Genomic DNA, 23,319 nt, shown 5'->3' with positions numbered 1-23,319 from the left:
ACATCTGTGAACGATCATGCTCATTACCATAGCTATTGAACCATTGTCACACTGACAATTAGCTATGATGCTATCAAAGTATAATTTTTTTTGTAATGAAGTGATACAAAAATGATTTAATCACACACCTACATAGCATATCAAAGATGTTATCAAAATTTTAATGACTCTTGATTCTGTAGTTTGAATAATAAGCTATGTTTACTGGCATTGTAATGTCAGTTACGTGTTAGGTCAAGGAAAACAAAAGATATGTGCTCCAAGTGACATGTCTCGGAAAACTAGGGTAGGTAGGTCGGAGGAATTGTTTTCCTTTCATTGGCTAGGACCCATAAAATATGATAAAATTGAGAGAATTTACTCAAAATTTTCAAAAATGTCAAAAATATATCAATGGCCAGTTGTTTTACTGGAAACACACATTTTTTTTATTTGGCCAATTAAAACATGGATACTCAATTTTTAGAAAAGTATTTACGATTGTAATTACTGTTTGCTTTCTATCTATATTATTCAGGGATAAAAAGAACAGGCATAATCTGTAAGAGGGACTTCCACGTTTACTAATTCCGTTTTATTTACTACATTTACTTTAAAGTACCAAAATAACAAAATTTGATAATTGAGAAAGCTACATAAGAGTCAAAACCTACACTTAGAAACTCTCCATTCTAATATGACCCAGCATGTATTCTGAAATTTTTGTTTCCTTTTTTTTGATAAATTTCCACATCAAGCGATCAACAAGTTTTCGTTCCCACAACTTCCCTAACATCATTGCACAAAAGAATAAAAAAAAATATTGCTTTAACTACACCAGTCTCATCAGAAATTCACAATATATACACACACCCTTGTGTCAGATAAAAAAGGTGACAAAAAATGTACATATAAACACTCTACTTTCACATTTGCTTATTGAATTAAAACAGTCTAAAATATCATATTGTGATAATAAAGGAAAAAATCCGTAAATGAAGGTACTTCTTGAAAAGGCACTCTGAAAATGGAAGACAAGAAATATAGGCAAGAAAAGCGCCGTTAATTAGACACAAGATTGACACATGTACAAGATCTTCTTAATCTAAGATAACAGCCTTCATCAGTCAGAAAATTCTTTGATTTCTTTTAGTCACCTGTCTACATTACGAATCTCAATTTCAAGTTACCAACAGCCAGCGGATGATGGTAAGTATGAACATCAAAATCTTCTGTCCATGAACTTTGTCACAGTGCAATAAAAAGGAAAATGTCACAAAGTTTTGAACTTATTTGATGGTTCAATGCAAAAGGGATCTACTGGTAACTCATTTTTCACCAAAATGTGAGTTCTTCATATTTCACTGTCTAGTCACTGTCTAAACATCATAGTCCCTCTGAGGTTGGAGGGACTGTGCTAAACATGAATCATTTGAAAACATTAAGAACATCAAAAATTCATTGGAACACTAAATATGACATTTAACTACATGAAAATGTACAAAAGCTTGTGGAGGTAGAAATTTCAAACTATGTATTTTTTTTTTTACTGTGTGTTGAAAAATCATCATTGACAATGACCGGAAGTAAAATTTACCGTTTCAAAGCTATATCAAGACTTTTTACTTTGGCATGTACACCATTTTCAAAATATTCTGTGTATTCTAGAGGACTTTCTATAGCAGACATGGCCTGTAAGCAATAGCCATATATGAGACAATAGTTACAAATATGCTTGATTATACATGTATATAATAAACCAGCAAAGATAAGGACATGACCTCTGAACGACTTTATCATTCAAATTTGTATATAGTGATCCGACAAGCCAAAATAAAATGTCATGGAAGGAGTGGTGCTGACCATAAAATTGCACGTAACATTCCAAGTGTGGTAAATACAGTAAATTGTTACCTCAGACAAAGTTTGACAAAACGTTTTCCAAAAGTTAATTCTTGCATCCACCAATTTTTCTATCCACAGAACAAGTAAACAAGTAATTTGTATGGCCCAAACAATTCAACCAAAAATGGTTCGAAAAGCATTTAGTATCAGAACAACATTTTTGTCATACTCTTAGTAGGAACACTTTTGCCATTCACACATACTTGTTCATTCTAAACAAAATTTGATCTGACTTTGTAGTCACACAAAAGAAATTGATATTGTACATACAAGAGTATGAATATACACAAAGCACTGTACCCAAGTCAAAAATAAAATAGTATGTTTCCAATGTGAACTATTAATTTAGCTGTGCACAGAATATCACTCACTTACAAACAGATTAGGAAGGATATTTTCTTTTCTGATTAATCAGTGTTTCAGGATAAGTGCCAAGGTGATCTTGCTAATATAGTTCATCATTTACAAGGTCTTTAATTCTCATTTGAAGAAATTTGGCTTATGATGGTGATACTTGTGCAAATAATGGTACTAAGTTACAAATGCAAAAACACTTCTCATAAAAGGTCATGGTATTTCTAACCTGTCAATGTTTCAAAATTAAATAAGCAGCACAATGCAAGGTATAACTAGCAGTTCTGTTGATAATCAACATTTCTGTGAAGGTTTTATTCACCAATACATTCAATGTTTACTACTCTGTGTTGAAAATGTTGAAGTCTGTTCTAAAACTTTTCTTGCAAGATTGGAATAAGACTGATGTGTTGCTTATTGTAACAAGATACATCAGATCTTTAAAAGTCTACAAGACTAAAAAGACTTGTATATGTGTGCAACATAGAAGTGCTGGTATTGAACTTCTCCGTAGTTTTGATCCCTCAGCTGTAGGGATCAAAACTATGGAATGGTTCTGGACTAGCAATGTAACATATTCAATGACCAGTTTAAACGTTTGCCAAATGGAAAGAAATGAAATACCCCTTGTAAGATTGTTACCAACACTGGTGTTTTTGTCTGATTTTTTGAATGTTCAGTAAAACCAACTTTAAAGGAACCCTTTTCACTCCCTTGCTCACCCTCAAGTGAACAAGCAAAGTGCTTCTGAAAACTCTGTCAATCTTTTTTTCTCTCCATTAAAATTGTTATCGATTATTGGTATATAAATTCCAATCAGATAAATCTGATAATAAAATGGAGTATTTAAGGTGAGTGGAAAAGGAAAGTAACAATTATTTGAAACCAAATAATAGTATAGCTTGATAATGTCATGCATATTGGCATACTCTACACACTGCAAACTTTACTTTAATGTAAAAAGTTTACATGAAATTTCAAAGATAAATATGAGCAAGCATACCATTAAATTCAGCCATGTGACACATTACTTTTCAGTAAGTAGTGTTGAAATCAGACAGATGTCTTTCCCACAGAACAACTGCAATTTCTTGAAGTCTTGAAACAACTGCAATTGTGGTCATGATGTGTTGTTGTTATATGATTTCTGACTGTGAATAGTTTCCAAACAGTCGATCTTTCTCCCTTTGAATACTACGGAGGAATGATTCATGTTGGCTGTATTTCCACAGCTTTATCACCGACATGACCACAACAACTACCCAGCACACCCATGCTGACCAGCAACCAAACTGAAAAAGTCAATAATCAAAATCAGACTTCCATTAACAAGATAATTCAGTTTACAAAGATGATGACATAAACACAATAAATTACAAAACAATTGCAGCACTGACAAACTGTACATCATATAATTCTTTATGTAAAATTTTTCATTTTTTATGTTTATTTTTTACAGCTATGGCAAAATTCAATTATTTGTGACACAATTTCATTGTTTTCTGTTCTCAAAAATTCAGAGAATTTCTGAGGTCAAAGGTTATAAATACATGTATCCTATCAAGTTTCTTTTTAAATAATTGGGATAAAACATTCCTTATGTTAAAGTATTATTATGATATTGTACAGTATGCCAAAACTAGCTGAAATATGACCATTGATAATCAATATTGTTGTTGAGACCAGGAAGTCAGTCAAAACTTAATGAAGTTTCTATTCTATTCTATTATTGTTTTACTCAGTTCCTTTAGTATGACCACATCAGGGTAAACAAAAATTTTACTGAAGTCCCAGAAATGTGCACATTATCTAATTATACCTGGCATTAAATTGCTGAACAGCATCTGACAGTAAATATGAAGACAGCAGGAACAACTTTCCTGCTGCCACTCTAATTAATTTTTAACAAAAAATATTTCAAAAAAAAATTGATTTTAAAAAAATCTAATTGAAGACATTGCAAGAAATCAAAAGACAAAACATAAGGGCTGTCAGATAAACACTTTTAGAAAAGATATTTTGACCAAAAATGACAAAATCATACCTAGAAAGTTTAAGATGTTTAAACTTAAACAAATCAAACTAAAATAATCTTAAGGAGCCTGCCAAGAAAATGAGAAAGATGTCAAGGACATGTTTTGACCAAAGACCTCAAATAGTAGACCTCAAAAATTATCTATGCAAGCTTTATCATAATTGGGATAAATTAGAATCAGAATCAGGCCATTCCTGATAAAGAATATTGAAAGTGGTGGGACAACTGAGTTCAGAATGAAGAAATACAATGGTAAAGTATATTCTGAGGAAAGAAATATGCAAATCATATGTTAGCATTTATCATTTTGATGAAAAGACATCTGTATATATCACTGTAACATGCAAAAATGACAAAAGAATCTTTGTCTCAGTACTACATCATCTAAAAATAGATCCACGTACAGTTGAGAGATAATAATGAGTGTTATTTTTATGACATACCTGTGTCATTCCAAGCTGGATAATCAACCCTGATGTGTTGAGATTTGGATCAGAACTCCATTCAATGTAATCTGCCTCAGAACATCTGATAAGTGAAAGGAATTAAACAATTGAAGCGACCATATCAACCTCTAATAAAGTGCAAAACATAGGACCACTTATTGTTCTAGCCTATTTATGTAAAGTTTTGAACCATTTAAATTAAAAAGTATTACAAACATATCTGGTGATTTTGCCATGTAGCAGATTGGAAAAAAAAATTGCCATAAATTGCATCATGAATACAATTCTTTGATGGACATAACATGTTGCTAATATACATCAGATGCTGACAAGGCAAGACCTCAAACAGTATCATTAATGTATGATAAGGCACACCTCTTGTATAAAAGAACCAATAAATTTACAAATTGAAGGTTCTTTGAAAATTCCAGCACAAGGAAAATCTCAACAAAATTTTTCTGTAGCACTCTTTTTGGCAATTAGAAATTGATGCCTACCTTAGCACACCTGAATCAAGAGACAGAACTAACTGTCTGCAGAAGAACTTAAATCCCAATGTAAACACCAAACAATCAGCAAATAACATCACCGCTATGAATACATTTGCCACTAAAGTCAAGAAGGCACCAAGGAAAGAGCTGAAAAAAATGGAAAAATTTGAAGCATTATAATTTTGTACACTTGTTCACAGTTTAAATTGGAAGTTTTGGTCATTGTTATAAGCGTACACGTACATGTACTCCAATCTTTGACTTCATTTTGACTTCCGAAGCAAGACCTGTAAAATATATGTCACACTTTTGGATTAAGAATCATGCTAAGAAAGTAGTATATAGCCAAATATAGAGGAATATTTCAAAATTATCAGTGGAGGAGACTTTGATGACTTAAATGATGAGTTTGATGAGTTGTGTTACTTGAGTATTAATATGATTACTAACATGTAACAATGTACATAACATGTAACCATGTTCATATCATGTACTTATGTATATAACTTGTAACAATGTACATATCATGTAACAATGTACATAGCATGTAACAATGTACATAGCATGTAACAATGTACAAAGTACAAATAAATGGTTTGATCTACCATTATACACTTTGTCAGAAAAGCCTACTTTGCTCATCATCCTAACATCATATTTGTTATTTAAACATACAGAATGGGGTTTTCAAGATAACTGATAATGATGAAAATGACAATGATGTTCATTGTTTGTTTTACTTGATGTAGTGTCCTAGATACTCATATGACATCTTAGGTGATTTAAACAGATTTTAGAAATTTCAAAAATTACTTGGTTTGTTTAGGTTACTCCTACGGCATTTGTAAGCTACATGGAGGTGACACCAAGTATATTTGAAGACTGGTAGCTTGTTGATCAACTCTGTCATGTCCATGCAAAGACAATGCGGTCAAAACAAGGTGTTATACCATGGCAGTGTGTATTTAGGTGAGCAGTCTTGGATTTATGTTTGTACATGTATTTAAACACTGAAAATTTCAATCAAATAAAAGAGAACATTTAGGCCTACTGTCACATGAAGCAAATATATGGTAAAAATGTCCCAGTGATGCAGAAAGATTTGAGATTTGTCAGTTCATTATCTTCAATCTGATAAAACTTGATATCTGTTTTGCAAATGACTACTGGTAACAAACATTTCCGCTACAGTATTTGCGAACAATTACTTGTCACTATTTCCTTGTCACTTTAATCATATACCCTAGAGAGAAACCAGCGGGCGCGAATGTGTCCTCTTTTTCGTTATGTTGATTTTTTTTGCTTTACTAAATGTCTATTTAAAAATAGAAAGTTGGAAAAATATCAGTTTCTTCGAGTATTTTCCTCTGTATAAATAAAATAACACGGTTGGAACTGAACCTGTTACACCACTTGCATGCAACTCACCTATCTGCTTCTCGACACAGAAATATCGACAGTCTAACCGCAAGTATGAATGATGCCATTAAAGATACGATTCCTATATAAATCGTGAAATTGCACACACTCCGGTCTCCCCATGCATCAATGCGAAAGTGATTTGATGAGGCGTTCCGGTGCCAGGTGCCTGTGGAAAACAGGACGCAATTCCCATCGAAATTTGTTTGGTTGATTCCAGCAGGCACCACGATGAAAAAGGACAATAAGAATATCAAGACATATGCAGTGACTTGGGCCAAGACTAGGATGTTGCCGATTCCCATATCGTGGTCTGTGTGTTTTCTGTGGACGAGAACGTCGGTGTCCGGGTCGGTGTCAATCCAAGCTCATTCCTAGATCACACAACCGTGCACGATATCATTCCACATCTACACTTTCACCCTTCTGCCGAGGTCATCGAAGGCACAGATAGTATCATGTCATTTCTGAAATTTATATTCCAAACTGCAATTCGGGCCAAATAAATATATATAGATATAATTATCCTTATTAGAACAAATTAAAGTGATTAAAACATTTTTCGTATCATTGAAGTATATTTTAGGCTATTGTATGCACACAAAAAAATAAATGTTTGTTGAATCTAGGTACTATTTGTTGTAATTTTATCAGCGCTCGCAGCCTAGCCACGTGAGCCAGCTTGCTTACTGGCCTGCTGAGCCCAGAGCCCAGAGGGCCCTGGTCAAAGGGAAAAGATACTTCAAGCTCGTAAAATAAATGTGTGCCGGCTCGTGATTGCAATAACACGGCCTAAATCTGTAAATGGTGCAGGAGTTAACTGAATTGGGCACGGTCTTTGAGGCAGGTCGTGCAGTCGGGTCCGATGATATGAATGCAGGGCGCGTGTGTAGCATGTTTTTATCGAACCACACACCAAGCCTAGCCTAGCTGTGAGGAATACCGTCTGCCACTCACTTGACTCCTCAAAAACCTCTTCACTCTATTTTTTCAAATTCTAATTATTGTAAAACTGGTTATCCCTGATGTATATGAAGACTGACATGAACAGGCCCCAGTGAAGTCCGGTGACAAGTAATTCCAAAACGTCGGCGCGGGTACGTACGTACGTACGCACGCACTACAGCGCCATCAACCAAACAATGCGTACATTTTATTTGAAATACATCGCGCAAAATGGAGGACGAGGAAATAAGTATCCACACGGAACAAATAGATCCAGGTAATCCACCCTCCTACCTATGAATTTTTTAAAATTACCATATTGCAACGTAATTGTCTATTACTTCTGCTCGTATTTGTATGTATATTTTTGTCGTCTACGACCGAGGACTAATTCTGTTTGTTGGATGGCTGTGGCGTGCAGGTCTGCAACTTCGGTGGTTAGTCACGTATGCGGTCGCATATCTGATGAAACATATGGAACGATCGCGGTCTAAGTTCTTCACCAAACTGCCGTTGCAATTCGAAGTAAGAAACTGATATTCTTTGTGTCTGTATGTGTAAGACAAGTATTCTTACTACATTGTGCAGAAACGGGAAATTATCACCTAGCAACGCGAGGCTGAGTATGGCTCGTCCCCACCCCCAAGACATTTTGTATGCGCTCATTTGCACGTGCACACTTTGGAACTAGTGAATCAACAACTGAAACGTTCGTTCAGTCCGAGTCCCTCCACACACAGTGTACTATGCGCCTCGACATTTCAGCAATATTGATATTTGCGTTTCCAGGGGTTGGCAAACACTTCACTAGGGTGACCGGACGATTTTTAAAACTAACTTTTTTTTGCCAAAATCTTGATTGCACCTGTTGAAAGTGTTGGTACAAAGTCCAAATCTGAAAAAATAATTTGGCTAATTAGCATGATCACAATTTGGCAGCCTCTGGAAAATCAAAGTTTCCAAATTCTTTCCCTAAGAATACTGTAATGAGGAATAATGAGACAATATGACAAAAAAATCGGATCAAATATTGTTAAAATGGCTCAAAGATGACTAACTGTACAATAATGAGTCTGGTGAAAGGTGCATTGATAGTTTCCAAATTATTTCTGTGAGAATATTGTATGGGTTGATAAGTCCCAGTGAAAGAAAATGGAAGATTGTCCTCACGCTGACCTTTGTGTTTACAGTATCATGGATACAAGCCATTGTTTCTGGTCAGAGACAGGTGCGCACCGGTGAAAAAGCACGTTGTTCAAGTACGGCACTATTGCGAACTTTACTTCCTGCTTTGGGAAAACCGTGGGCGCTAATTTGCGCTGCATAGCTGAGCTTTTTTAGAGCAAAAAACAAGTAGTAAAATATCTAAGGTACAATTTGCCCGCATGGCCATTCCTTCCCTCCTGGAAAATGATGCCAAAAGTCATAGCCGTTTCAAAGTAAAAATTTCGTCAGCAGTTTCTCGGAAGAAAAAAAGACCTTTTTAGGACTTTTTGGACTCATCTTGACTTCCTAGTCTTCACAACATTCACTGTGAAATGCAACTGTTTCCGTTCACGCGATCTCTCATAGTGACCGTTCGCGTGCGAGTAGACGACTTCCAAGATGGCGTCCCCTCTGACGTTTGTTGACAAAATGTGTTCATAAACTTCAAGATTTTCACGTCATTACCTTGTTCACAGACATAAATGTGCACAACTGTTGCATACTTAAGGTGAATTTGTACAATTTATCACTACCTGGGCCCCCCTTTATGCCTTCGATTTCGAGCATTCACTCTCAGAAAACTTGTGTCAGCTCCATTGTAGGGAATAGGAGGGTCTCTCGTCCGGTCACCCTAACTTCACTCCAAAACCAAGCCGTACCAACCTCCTCGTCCCGTACCATTTCGCACCAGAACCCAAGTACTGTAACTAGGGCTGCGTTCACAAATAACGGTAGGGGGTTGGAGGAATCGCGATTGAAATAAGTTTGAAATAATTTCCTTGCAGTGTAGATTTTAAAAACATTCTTTAGCAAATTACTTGCAGATGTAGGAAGGAATTAGTGACTTGTTGACCAAGTGATGAAGATTCTTTATGATACTTTTGTCTAAACATGGAGGTTGCATGCTACCTCTATGGTGTAAAGCACTCATAAAAACTGGCGAGTCCACATTTTCCATAGGTTCTTGTCCAGGCAGTAATGTTGCCAATTTATCTTGGAAATCTAACAAGGTGACATGACTTTTTTGAAAACATTTTTCAAAATGGCTTAGATTTGTGGGTAAAGTAGATGACAGTACCACAGGCGCTCCTTAGCTGGGTAGTCTGCTAAGTAGATCGATTTTCGGATCGATCTATTGATCCCGTAGTCGATATGCCCGCCACTGCAGCCTAATACTCACAAGGTGTGCAACACAGTCATTCAAAAATCACAGCAGCCGATTTGTCAACTGGCCGTGCGCTCGCACAAAACATTCAGAACTACACTCCCATATACCTAGTTGGATCACAAATTTAACCATCTCCTCGAAAATCATGCCGATGAACGTGTTACTCGCATCATCTTGAAGAAATCGGCTGTGTTTTGAGACTAAGCGCAGTGAAATTGGCCTGCAGAACGATTCTACCATATGATGTAATTTATTCCACTACTGATTGGCTAATCAACGGCCAAAACAAATGTCATGGCAAGACGTCACTGGTGTGGTATAGTTGAACCAATCAACAGTGGAAAAGATGACGTCATATGGTAGAATCATTCTGCAGGCCGCATTTCACCGCGCTTGGTCTCAAAACACGGCGATTTCTTCAAGATGACGCGTAACTTCCAAGAAATATATCGTTTAACGACTTTCATTGCAAATCACACAGCTTAACCCTTTAAACCCGGCTCGGACAGAAATGTCCGGTGACGTCATAGAGTACCAGGGGGTCAGGGTGCAAAGGGTTAAAATAAGCAACTGTGATCCTGGTGAAAGTTGATATCGTTTAATCATTAACTATTGATTTTCTTTCTTCAGTGTTAATATGGATTGTGACTTCATATTGTAAATCAGTTTTAAAAGCTTTCCAAATTTTGTTGTTTGTGGGGAAAGTAATCTTGACTGAATTCTAGTAAGAAGTGACCTCAATCATGTTTCCTTCATTAAACCCGATCAAATACTTACTGTATTTTGGAACTACTGTATATGTGGTATTTGAGGAAACAAAAAAACACTGGTAAGATGGGTTAATTTGTAACAAACTAGCCCAGTTCACATGATGTCATGTCAATAAAACACCAGTGTAGCTACGGCCAGTTTGAAATAGAGGACTGTTGGTAATAAAAATGTCTGGCAAACAAACTCCGTGTTTAAAGGACTAAAATCACATAAGCAGTCAATGATAACCACCGATGTGAAAACGGGGGATTGAGGACAGCTCCTTTAAACTGTTGACAGTGACATGTTCTTTAAAATTCAAAACAGTGTGAAAGAGGATTGTGTATTATATCATGCCCATACACAGTTTCCACGGTGTAGATAGTGATAAAATGCTCATGTTGACCTTACTGTTTGCAAGTTGTTTATAGTTTAAGTTGTAGTTGTCATGGGGAAACATTATATGAACTGATTTCTTGTTTCATAACCTGTAGAATTGGATCAAGAAGCAACAGCTGTAGAAGAAATAGCAACGCCAGTTGAAACTGTTGAGGAAATGGAACAAGAAACCAGTAAAGAGACTGAAAGTACTGGTGATTTGCAAAAACCAGAAAGTCCTCAAGAAGAAGAAAAAGCTGAAATTGCAACGGAAGAAGTGGAGAAGACACCTTCACCAGTCAAAGAGAAAGAGGATCCACCCCCAAAAGAGTTAGCAAAGTACTGGAAAGTTGTGAAGGATAATACTTCAGATTTTACTGGCTGGACTTATCTCCTGCAGTATGTAGAACAAGAGGTAATTTGCAGTCATTGATGATGTGTTTGTGAAAAATAATTAGTTCTTGAAGTGAATGACAAGACAATTGTTGTTTTCTAAATAAAATCTGTGAAATCATAAGTACGTCCTTAAATTTTGAGTGGACTTTCGTGAAACACATTTGATCACTTGGATATATTGTAGCTCATTTCTTGATTACATTTTGTTTTTGTTAATTAAAATTTAAAGATGAAATATAATCCAAAAATGGGAAAATGTACAGGGTATGTCGTGAAATTTGCATATTACATGAGACCTTAAGTGCCAGTAAAGTTTTTAAAACTGTCAGGCCAAACAGTAGATTACAATTTTTTTTAATTCTCAATTTATGCTTATAAGATAGCTAATGAACATTTAGATTTTTTAACGGTATAATATAATGGAGGCATCTTGGCATCCGCATTATTTGATTCAGTTGTCAATTTCATTTCCATTCCTTTTGCTCAAAGCTTATGATTAGAGTCTAACCAATGGAAGTACATATAGCTCAACATTAGACCAGTGATTACTCTCCATATATAATGACTCATAATAAGTTGATTTGCATATTCAAATAAAGCTTACCAATACACTTTGCATAAATTAATACATTTATATAGGAAATTCATAGATGCTGTCGAAAGAGTTTTATAGACTGATTTGATAGATAGACTTTTGTTGTATTTTTCCCATGACAGAATCATTTGAAATCTGCCAGAGAAGCCTTTGATGGTTTCTTCAATAGATATCCGTATTGCTATGGCTATTGGAAGAAGTATGCTGATTTTGAAAAAAGATCTGGTAACTTATCTAAAGCCTGTGAAGTAAGTTTGTTAAAGTAAATTTTATTACGGTATAAGTGTCATGGAAAGTACAGGATCTCTATGTCAGTAGGACTAATAAGACAGGCTTTTATTGCCCAAATAATATCAAATGTTCAACACTCAGTCTTCAACATCCAGTTTTCAAGCTACAGCTTTTTCACCAGGTACATCAATAGGCTATCTGCAGATTGATGTCTACTATAACTGTGAAACAATTTATATGATACCATAGAAACTGATAACAGAGATCTTAGATTTTCCATCAAGTATTGGGTTTTGCTGTAGTTTTTGAGATTTTGGTCCTTTTTTCTGCTAATTAGAAGCATAATGTTGTCTTCTTTATTGACAGGCAAACATAGAACAACATGGACACAACCCACGTCATCTGATAATAAATATTCAGTTCCTGTGCAGGGTTTCAAGGGCAACTTCATGATCTTTGCGTATTTTCTGAATTGTCAATTTTGTTGAATTTTGTCATTTTTCCGATTGCAATTCCATTGCAAACTGCTGTTGTACCTTTTTTGATTCATAATTCATGTACAAATGTGCAATTTATGAGTGGAGCTCACCAAAATGATGGCGGGATGTTCAGTGGTGCTAGTGCAGAAGCCAGATTTTGGAGTGAAGATTGGAGCTTCTGTGGCATCATGCTGCTGACAACACTGCCCTGCAGGATCATTCATACAGGGTGACTAAGTCATTCACACCATTTCTTTCTTCCAACCATTTTCTGTTTTACAAGATTAAATTTCTATGATTTGTTCAGATTTCACTTGATGATGGTCACAGAGAGAGTAATATTTCCCTTGACAATTGTTTTGCTGTTGCAGGTCTTTGAAAGAGGAACGAGGGCCACTGCTCTTAGCATTGATCTGTGGATTAACTACATAAATTTCTATTCTGACAACTTTGGACATGCACCAGATGCAAAGGAAAAGATCAGAAGGTAGGAAAAAAAAAAGATTTGAACTTTGCTGCATGCAGTTATATTAGATGATATGACTGCTGAAGGTTTCACCTATACAAATGGTACCATTTGATTCCATGAGCCTGTTCAGTCAGAAGAACACTGATTTCCAAAAATACTGCATTGTCAGACACTGAAAAATGCTTGTAATATCGTACCACAATTGGAGATAGGGCATCATAAAGTATAGTTTCAGTAAGATTGCCATCATGTGAGTTAATGATTTATAAAGTAGGAGTCCCTTAGCACTGCAAGCAGTATTGTCTTGTGTGTAAGTGTGCACCAGTAGTAGGATTTTTAAAAAATTTTGACAGATGGAATTTGGTATATTCCAAATAGACAAGCTTTTCCTTTTTCAACGTATTCATATTTATCCTTAAGAGATTACAAATTAAAAGAAAACAAATGTGGAAATATGTGGAACACTTACGATATTTGCAATAATTCACTCCTTTCTACACAGTTTATTTGAAAAAGCTATCGCTGCAGCTGGTACAGAGTTCAGATCAGACAAACTCTGGGATATGTATATTACATGGGAGAAAGAGCAGAAAAGTCTGAAGAATGTGACTGCCCTCTACGACAGACTTTTAGCCATTCCCACCCAACTCTATAGTCATCATTTTGACCAGTAAGTACTTCCATTACTGCATGAAGCAAGAAGCATTATCTTGTACTGTCATGGCTTAAAATATCTGTACGGTTTGAAAATACACCCTGAAAGTCCCTTTGACTGTAACTCAATTAATTTCAGATTTAACTTTCAGTTTTGCTTATACAGATTTCACACACATGTACAGCAGGTGATTCAGTTTGGCCATTAGGGCCAGTAAAGTAAGCAACTTGGCTATTTGTGGCCTGAATATTTTATTACCACTTTGCTTAAAAAACTTGCTGTACACACAAGGCATCAGGAATTATCTATTCTTTATCCTCTCCAAGTGGAGCTACATTTTTAACAAAAAAAGTTAATGTATCGAATTTATATAGATCTGAATATAGACATGTCTCATTCCTTAAATAGTGTAAAATTACTAACAATTGCAGTTATTGTATGTCAAAAGACTTAATACCAGTTTGAAATAACAGTTTCAGCTTGTGATTAACAATTTGTGTTTATTAATTATCTCTAATATCAGTTATTACTGCTCTCAACTTTTACAGGTTCAAGGAACATATCAATTCAAATCTTCCAAAAGATGTGTTAACTATTGATGAATTCCTACAAATCAGATCTGAAATTGTGGCCAGCAATGAGAGCGTTGAACCAGACAGCACGATAGATGATGCTCCACCAGGTGTTGAAGCGCCCCCTGGTGAGGAAGAACCAACATCCAGTACAAACAAGGCAAGTGAGCCATTCCCATGCTGAATGCCATGGGAACTGTCATCATTTTCAAGAAGATAACAATGGTATATTTGACCATAGACAGAAGAAGGGGAACCCCCCTCTACTGTCTATGATTTGACTTGATACACCATAAACCATGCATTTGCTTCTACTTGGTGTCTTATATCTTATGTAAGACAGTTTGCTTGTTTATAATGTACACAGTCTCACATCCAATTTAACATTGGCATCTTCTGTCAGGGGTGTTTTCTCTGCATGTTCACTGGAAGGGGCAATTTCTGCCCCATTCATCAAAATTAGGGGGCAGATTTAACATTTTAAGGGGAGAAATAACAACACATTCACAAGTCACTACATTATGCGCTTGGGTCATCATCATATGGGCGTATTTGCTAACTAAGTTTTGTGCGTGATTTTTGCGCTTTCAGTAACTTTTAAAGGGCAGAAAGTAGTTCGAAATGTGCAATTTCCGGATTTGGGCAGTAGAGAGAAAATGCTGTGTCACGTTCAAAAATTACTGACTAGATTGTTAATATTAGAATGAAGAGTCAATCCCAATTTCATTTCATCTCATAACATACCAATATTATAAATTTCAAGCTTCCTGTAACCAACTTCTAAATCATAGTTATTGCTTATTACAACCATTTTCGGTATTAGATCGCGAAGCCACTGTGAACTGCAATAAAACTGCTCACAGTAATTAGTTTCAGCTGTAGCCAGCTGGCAAAGTCGACAACATTGTATGTCCCATGGAGACAGTTTGTCTGGGGAAGTTGAAATAAACAAGATTTGTAGTGTGCATGGTAATGTTACATTGTATCTTGTAATCTTGAACACAGGGTGCCAATCGTAAACTCATTAACAACCAAACACAGAGCTCGCTTTGGCTTTGGACAAGCAGAATTTCTGACTAATATCAAGCAGCCACGGGTGTAACAGAAACTGCCCAGTTATAACACACTACACTGACACACCGATCTGGTTTGAAACATTTTATTGCAGGAAAACAAATTACTAGTTATACAAATGTTTAAAATATCAATATAACAATGTTGGCAAGCAAATGGGCATATACTTGCCTATGAGAACAGACAGCTAACACATGCTTTGAAAAACTTGAGAATCGTACTTTTGAAAAATAATCTTTAGAGTTTAAAATAAAATACAAACGATAAATGAATTTCGATCTGAATCTACCTCTAGCAAGACGTTTTTCTTTGCGAGCTACAAAAATTTCAATATTCTATAATGCACTCTGAAATGAAAACAATCCATGCACACTGGTCGTGTACAAATCTTGTTTATTTCAACTTCCCCAGACAAACTGTCTGCATGGGACATACAATGTTGTTGACTTTGCCAGCTGGCTACAGCTGAAACTAATTAGTGTGAGCAGTTTTATTGCAGTCCACTGCAGTGGCTTCGCTATCTAATACTGAAAATGGTTGTATTTACATGTTAATGTAATTATAAATTTATTTGTTTGTTTATTGATTATATCAGAGTGATCCTGAAAATATTGCCATACGAGAAAAGGTGATTGAAGTGAGGAAAGAAGTTTTCAGACAAACAGAAGAAGAAGTCAGCAAGAGATGGGCTTTTGAAGAAGGAGTAAGTAACATTGTCTGCTCATCATGTTTTGTGTATTTTATCGTAATCACTAGTCAAGCAGTTGTTCTCAGAGCAATGAACCAATATCTCCATTGTAGAGATTATTGACCTTTAAACAGCAATGCGTTTGTCTTATTTTGTTTCATTAAACTCTTCTGATATATGTAATGGTATTATTGGATGTCCCTGTTGTGATTATAAAAAATTGACAATGGCACTGGTAGTATAGCAGAACTAAAGCAGTATAAGAATTGTCATTTCATCATCTATCGAAAAGTCATGAAAATAACTATTCTTTTACAGTACCAGGATTACAGAGTTGGGCATAGCTTTTCTCTGTTTCTTCTGAGAAAAGCCTGTGAATGATAGCTCAGTTTGTTTGCAAGAAAGTAACAACATTCTTTTAACTATTATTTCATTGACCAGTTAGATAAGCTTAATTTTGTTATATTTTAATGCAGAAACACTAGTTCTCTAGATTTCAAACAAAGTCTATGATAGTTTGAGTAAATGCTGTAAACACACCAGCCTTGAAGTGGTGCCATAGCCATGCTGGAGCCTGAAAAGGATTTTCAGATAGTGAGAAACCAGAGTTGCTGTTTTAGAAATGATGCATTTTGATCTTTCAGGTGAAAAGGCCATACTTCCATGTGAAGCCATTGGAGAGGGCTCAGCTGAAGAACTGGAGAGAATATTTAGATTTTGAAATTGAAAATGGCAGCCATGAAAGAGTTGTTGTTCTCTTTGAGCGTTGTATGATTGCAACTGCATTGTATGAAGATTTTTGGTTGAAGGTTAGCTTTGATTTTAACAGATAATGTGAAAGAAATTTGAACTACAATCTGTGTTAGTGTTCACTTATTCTGGAACTTTGGGTATCATTGGTAAATCTGTAAGACAATTTGCACAAAGTAAGCATGTTTTCTTGCCATTAATATGAAAAATACAAATGAAGTAGACATAAATAGTCACCAAATATTATTTGGTAATGAATGTTGAGTTTTAATTTGTCGAGATAGAAATTTATGTTTATTGAAATTTATACTTATCTTGTTCTGCCATACAGTATGCAAAGTATCTGGAACCACACAGTAAGGAGGGAGTGAGTGCAGTTTTCAGAAGAGCCTGTGAGATTCACCTTCCAAAGAAACCTAACATTCACTTACAGTGGGCAGCATATGAAGAACAACAAGGTCTGCTTTACCGCTTTACAAATCTTTACAAAATTCTCTGATTTTCAGACATGATAATCCACTCTAGTGTGCAGAGATATTTTCTCTGCTTTGAACAGTATTCATGTTATTTGTATACCCTTATTTAATGCACAGCTGTTGTAGAATAACATTTTGAACACCTGTAATGTTATTTTTGTTGATGCTGCTTCCTGTAAGAAGTTATCAATGTTTTGCTGCAAGATCTGTCCCTTCCTCGCTGTAGGTAGATGGCCAAAGATGGCATAATTTTTGGTTTGTTTTAGAAATAGTATGTCTTTTCTAATGTATGAATTTACACATTGTGCCCGTAAGCAGGGAATGACAAGTGATCTTTCATATTTAAGATATTCTCAAGCATGTGTTATGTTAGTGTAAATATTGTTGTATTGTTTGACTATAAAGGTAATATTGACGAAGTCAGACGGATACTGAAGAACCTGAGTGGAGCATTACCAGACCTTGCAATGGTAACACTGAGAAGGATTAGTGTAGAAAGAAGACAGAACAACAATGATGCCGTACACGATTTGCTGACAGAATGCATTAAAAGTGCCAAAAACAAAGCAGTGAGTTCCTTCTACAGCATAAAGCAAGCAAGATATCATGCCAAGGTGAGTTTGGATCGACTTCTCTCTATTCATATAGACTGAACCCAGAATTCAACTACAAAGAACACTGTCCTCTAAGTCTAAATTTGCAGTAACGTCGTTCTTTTACCACCTCTCTGTGAATTTGAACTGCTTGTAAAACTTGGCAACCAGTCTCTGTGTGTGTCACCATTGAAACTGATAGCTGCTGTAAAGATATAAACATACTACATAGTAAATTAGTTTACAGACATCTTGCTGCGTCACCTGCTGTTTTAGTCTGTCTGATGTTGGCGCAAAGTTGTAAAAGTTGACCACTAAAAGGGTAAATTTGAGAGCAAACTGACAAACCTAATTAGGTAGTGTATCAATATCCAGCTGTATCTCATCGTCAAAATCATTGGTACTGTAACTGTAAATTTGTAAGTGAACTTTACACAGAGCAGTGGGGTGAAACACTTGAAAGGCACCCCTTGTAAGTCTGTGCTATGATCTGACCCAACTTGCTGTGTTTGAATTTCAGATTCAGAACGATGTAGAGAAAGCCAAGGAAGTACTCAACAAAGCAATAGAGAAAGACAAGGTAGCGTATTATAGTGCCTCTCCTAGTGTGAATAGGCTCTGCATCTATATCAATCTAATGACCTGGATATTCAGTCAAGAGTTGTCTATTTCATATGCAGTGTTCACACAGGACTCTATGCACTTTTAAGTATATGTCAGTATCATCTCTCATGGTCCATGCAACGCTTGTGAAAAAGGAAATCATATTACAGTGTGTGCAACAGACACCTGCTCCAGTGCATTGTAGAGATATCTGAGTGAATCAGTTCATTGAAGTATCTAATCAAAATTGTATTCTTGTATGCTGCAGTATCATTACCCAGCTTGATGTCGTATTACTTACCTGTCGTTTTTAGCAAAAAGGATAATGTAACTAAGAGTATGAATCAAGGAAACACAAAAGCTTCTCGTAGAAAATTACTGGCAACTATAAAAAATTTAGATCACTAGGTTGAAAGATTATCTGTACTTGCTCTCATTTGTGTTTATATTTACCATAAAAATATTGGTATTTTTACTACTTTTGTTTCAAATAGAGTAATGGTAAATTGTACTTGCAATTGCTTGATTTGGAATTCCAAGGAGCCACACCAAATGAAGACGCTGTTGTGTCTATATTTGATAGAGTACTAAACAGTAAGGATACATCTCAGGACACCAAAGTTGTCTTCTCACAAAGAAAGTTAGAGTTTCTTGAAGACTTTGGGTCAGATATCACAAAGTAAGTTGATGGTAGAGCCAACTTGTCACTTCGAACACCAAATCTATATGTGAACAGCAAAAACCAGCTTGGTCACCTGATTGTATAGAACATTCAAATGAATACCTATAGCAAACAAAAATTATATATTTGTTTGGACCACAAAGTAAATTTTTGCAGCAACTGATCTCGATGGTAAAACAAGCAGTGGTACACGACGTTTGAAGTGTTTACAATTTATTGTTGTGGATGTTTACAATACTTCAGGATGTCATCATTGAATATAGAGATAATTATGCAAAGTTTGTTAGATACAAGTGTTTATCTCTCGTTGTATCACATACACTTGTTGTCAGATACTTGTATAATCCAAATTTTATGCATGTAAAAGAGTACTTTATCTCTAAACATGTACAATTCCAAGAGAAAATACCAAGAGAAGACTACAACAATTTTAAGTAATAGTAGAATGCTGCTGGCATCTCGACTAAACACAAGATTTTTTTCTGTTTGAAGGATTCTAAATACATATGAGGAACATCAGAAGTTATACAAGCAACACAACAACAAGAAAAGGTCACATGGAGAAGGGTGAGTGATGTTTGCAACATTTACATAGGTATTTATTTTCTCTTTTAAATCATGGAAAAAAATCAGTTTGAACATGAAATTACGGTGTTGCTGCAAAGTTTTTTAATTTTCAAAGAAATGTTTATTTTTTGATACTGAATACAGTTTGTGTATGTTACTTGTAGTGATGAGAGCAGTCACAAGAAAGCCAAGTCTAATGGAAGTACTATGGACTCTACAAACACATCATCATCCTACAACTACTCTGCACCTGGCTGGTCAGGATATAATTCATCTGTAAGTGCTATCTTTACTATGATCATTAATTTTAGACATTTCAATGTAATGATTTCTAAATGATATCTTTGTATTAAGGTAATATTATATAGGGCTCAGCCCTTGGTGTCGCGCCAGGGGTTAAGATTGGCAATGTTATTTGTATTGATTCATGATAAACTGTAATTGTTACTTCATAAACGTTTATATGACAACTATGCCCAGTTTCCCTCTGATGAAAGCAGTTCACGTACTTACGCGACGTCAACCCTGCAGCAGGGCAGGTATAGATTTTCTGTAGCATGTAAAAATTTTGGACAAAATTGGCAATTTTTACAATTATAACAGCCTATGGCGTTAAACAAGGGACGTATTATGCAATAATTATCATTGCAATGGTAACCGCACTGCCCACCTTCCACTTGCAAGCTGAAAACTATAGCGTTCCGTCTAAAAACTTGCAATTTTTGAATCTAATTATTGACACAGGGGGCGCTCTTCTATAATTCAATCCCAACATTCTTTGCGTATGCCCCCGTTCATATGCACGACAGTTTTCTCCGTTTATCTATATCAACGATACTTTGTATCAGCGACAAGGTGTATAAGAACATTTACTGGCTAATAAAAGAGGTATATTTTATAAAAGGCATGTTATATCATAGTAATTTGTTTCGTATTTGTTTATTTACGAGTACTCAAAAAAAAAACATGGCGGCGCCCATTATGAGAAAGAAGGGTACACTTCCGGTTACTCGCATAGTATATTATGAATAAGCGCATGCGTAGTCAGTAAGCCGCTGGCGCGACTAATATTTTTACATTCTGGTGAATATTTCCAATCTGGTATTTTATATTTTGCACTTGTTCTAGTCATTCTTTGAGTCTGGAGATCATAAATATACATGTGAATGAAAAGTGTGAAGGATTTGAAAGTCTAATTGATCTTCAACTGAAATGGTCGATGGCTCATTCATGACCCCAGTGATGTACTGAATACGCGTCAAAATAAATAGCTTTTATACATTATGTGGTTGTAGGTAAAATAATTTTCTTTTGTTTTGCAGAGTGCATACAATTACCAACAACCTAGCTGGAATACATACGGCCAAGGCTACTATCCTTCATGAAAAGACAGACAAGAAGACAGCACTAGTTTCTTCACCAGAGCTTTGTAGAACACTGTTCACAGCATCTCAGATTTCATCTTTATTCAGGATAGGAAAACCTACAGTATTTATGAAAAGAGTACATTATGTGTAACTTTATGTTGTAGTATCAATCTGCGATATGCGACATTAAATGTTTATTTTGCTTGGAGATTTTTTTTGTGTGTCATTTTTGCTTTCTCTGGAGGGCCTTCATGTGTGCAAGTCAAAGGTTGTATGTAGACTTCAGTTTATTGCTTTTTATCCCTGTGTCTTTGTATTGATTGGCTTACTGGGAAACAGTGACAGCTATATGATGCATCCTATAGCCATGTAGAAAGTGATTGCAGAGTTAAAATGATTAGCAGTGTCATCGTGTCAAATCCCAGATCCTTCACTGTGTTGAAATACCAGAGATGTGTCATTTAGCAAGTAAAAGACCTTTGGCATTACAACTTTAAACTTGATTTCTGTGATTTGGCTACATTGTATCATTGATGCTGTGATTTGGCTACATTATATCATTGATGCTGTGATTTGGCTACATTGTATCATTGATAAAGGTATATGAGGGAAGATTGAAGAGTTAGATTACTATCACCTGACAAGATGCAGAGTTCCATTCAAACACACCCATTTTGAATACAATTTGTAGTCTCCAAACTTGAGAATTCAGTATTTGTATTTTAAAAGAAATAAGAAATTGATTAGCTTCTAACATCAATGACATTAATTAAAAAAATAGTAATGTGCCTGTAAGATTAACCAAATCCAACTGTAAGAACACGTACTTTGACTCTAATTGCAAAGGTTTATTTTTGTGAAGAAACAGCTGTATCTTTGAAGGAAGGCTAACTAGCCATATGTAAAAATTGCTTTTATGCAAAGGAAGGCCACCTAGCTGTATGTAAAAAATTAATAGCTACCTTAATCATGCAGACTAAAACTTAACCATGTTAAACATAAGAGAAATGTATTTTCTGTTGTTTGTCATGATCTAGTCAGTTATACAGATTGCCTGTGATGAGGAAAAGAATTCTGTTCATAGTGATTAGACCAAGGACCTTGTGGTCCTTTACAAGTAAAATTTTCAACTTGATATGGTCTGCAGCACACAGGACTCACAGCGGGACACGGTTTAATAGTATGCAAATGTGTCTGAACATTTGATTTGCACTGCAGACATAACTCGAACAGTAAATAAAGGCAGCCATTTGAAAGATATGCCATCTTTTTGCCAACTGATGTGTCCTATCATAGGCATTACCATACAAATAAAAGGGCTTCCTGAATTGGTTATGACCACTCCTTGAGTGCACGTGTTGACAACTTCATGTCAGTCAAGCTGTGATTCTAATAATGTGCAAGCACACAGTGCTATGTTCATAATCCGTTTGTTATAAAGGAAAATTACGTTAACTTCACATGTCATTTATACCTTTGTTAATGATTCGGTATATTAAGTCTATCAATGTGGTTTCATGATAATGAGAAACATGGTGAGACACCAGTGAATTGATAGTGCTTTGACCCTGGTCATGTGATCTGGGTCCCCGGGGAAAACTGGTTATATGTTAGAGTGATTTGTCTTAAAGGTGGTGAAGTTACTGTGAAAAAGTTGACCTATTTATAAAGTCCACGTTGCAGTTGCATGTGCGAGCATATTGGAGGAGTTCACCTTTAATGAAGCCTTTGAAAGTGCCCCTTGGGTGACATGAATTTCTCAATAAATATTGGAATGTGTCAGTTGGTTTTGTGTTGGTTTTGAAATTGAGCCTTCTCTCTCGATTATATCTCTGACCATTGAAGACCGTTAAATCAAGGTATTAGATTTTGTCAATAGAATGTTTAAACGTGAATTTGAATGTAGGGTGCAAGTGTGTTGCACTCCTTGACAAAAGTTTGAAGTTCACATTCTTTTCTTGTGTAATTCATGAAAATGAATGAAACGTTTCCATAGGAAAATTTGATCTGAGCGGAGATATCAAGTAATTTCTCTGTTTCATGGAA

The 23,319-nt window shown here is 35.6% G+C and overlaps 2 protein-coding genes across 2 annotated transcripts; one reads left to right on the top strand and one right to left on the bottom strand.

Moving 5' to 3' along the window:
- Nucleotides 1–540: 540 nt before the first annotated feature.
- On the bottom strand, nt 541–7,089 carry LOC139150442 (transmembrane protein 179-like). The gene is made up of 4 exons (XM_070722819.1): nt 6,639–7,089; nt 5,217–5,357; nt 4,717–4,801; nt 541–3,530 (listed from the first exon to the last, which is right to left on the bottom strand). The coding sequence occupies exons 1-4, from the start codon at nt 6,932–6,934 to the stop codon at nt 3,375–3,377; spliced, it is 678 nt and encodes a 225-aa protein (XP_070578920.1). The 5' UTR covers nt 6,935–7,089; the 3' UTR covers nt 541–3,374.
- A 220-nt stretch (nt 7,090–7,309) lies between these two features.
- LOC139150439 (pre-mRNA-processing factor 39-like) lies at nt 7,310–21,481 on the top strand. The gene is made up of 15 exons (XM_070722813.1): nt 7,310–7,851; nt 11,193–11,491; nt 12,190–12,315; nt 13,149–13,264; nt 13,749–13,916; nt 14,450–14,633; nt 16,143–16,250; nt 16,880–17,044; nt 17,317–17,443; nt 17,867–18,075; nt 18,575–18,634; nt 19,152–19,336; nt 19,832–19,906; nt 20,071–20,182; nt 21,229–21,481. The coding sequence occupies exons 1-15, from the start codon at nt 7,806–7,808 to the stop codon at nt 21,289–21,291; spliced, it is 2,043 nt and encodes a 680-aa protein (XP_070578914.1). The 5' UTR covers nt 7,310–7,805; the 3' UTR covers nt 21,292–21,481.
- The last annotated feature ends 1,838 nt before the right edge of the window (nt 21,482–23,319 follow it).

This window comes from Ptychodera flava, chromosome 14 (assembly GCF_041260155.1).
Source record: "Ptychodera flava strain L36383 chromosome 14, AS_Pfla_20210202, whole genome shotgun sequence".
Taxonomy (NCBI): Eukaryota; Metazoa; Hemichordata; class Enteropneusta; family Ptychoderidae; genus Ptychodera; species Ptychodera flava.
Note: the sequence above shows the minus strand (reverse complement) of the source record. Positions and strands in the feature narration are given on the sequence as shown.

Coding starts and splice junctions, on each gene's coding strand:
- LOC139150442 (XM_070722819.1), bottom strand. CDS start 6,934: ATGGGAATCGGCAACATCCTAGTCTTGGCCCAAGTCACTGCATATGTC. Junction 5,358..6,638: donor CTGTGTCGAGAAGCAGATAG/GTGAGTTGCATG, acceptor CATTTTTTTCAG/CTCTTTCCTTGGTGCCTTCT. Junction 4,802..5,216: donor CTTGATTCAGGTGTGCTAAG/GTAGGCATCAAT, acceptor TTCACTTATCAG/ATGTTCTGAGGCAGATTACA.
- LOC139150439 (XM_070722813.1), top strand. CDS start 7,806: ATGGAGGACGAGGAAATAAGTATCCACACGGAACAAATAGATCCAG. Junction 12,316..13,148: donor ACTTATCTAAAGCCTGTGAA/GTAAGTTTGTTA, acceptor TTGCTGTTGCAG/GTCTTTGAAAGAGGAACGAG. Junction 19,907..20,070: donor AAAAGGTCACATGGAGAAGG/GTGAGTGATGTT, acceptor TGTTACTTGTAG/TGATGAGAGCAGTCACAAGA.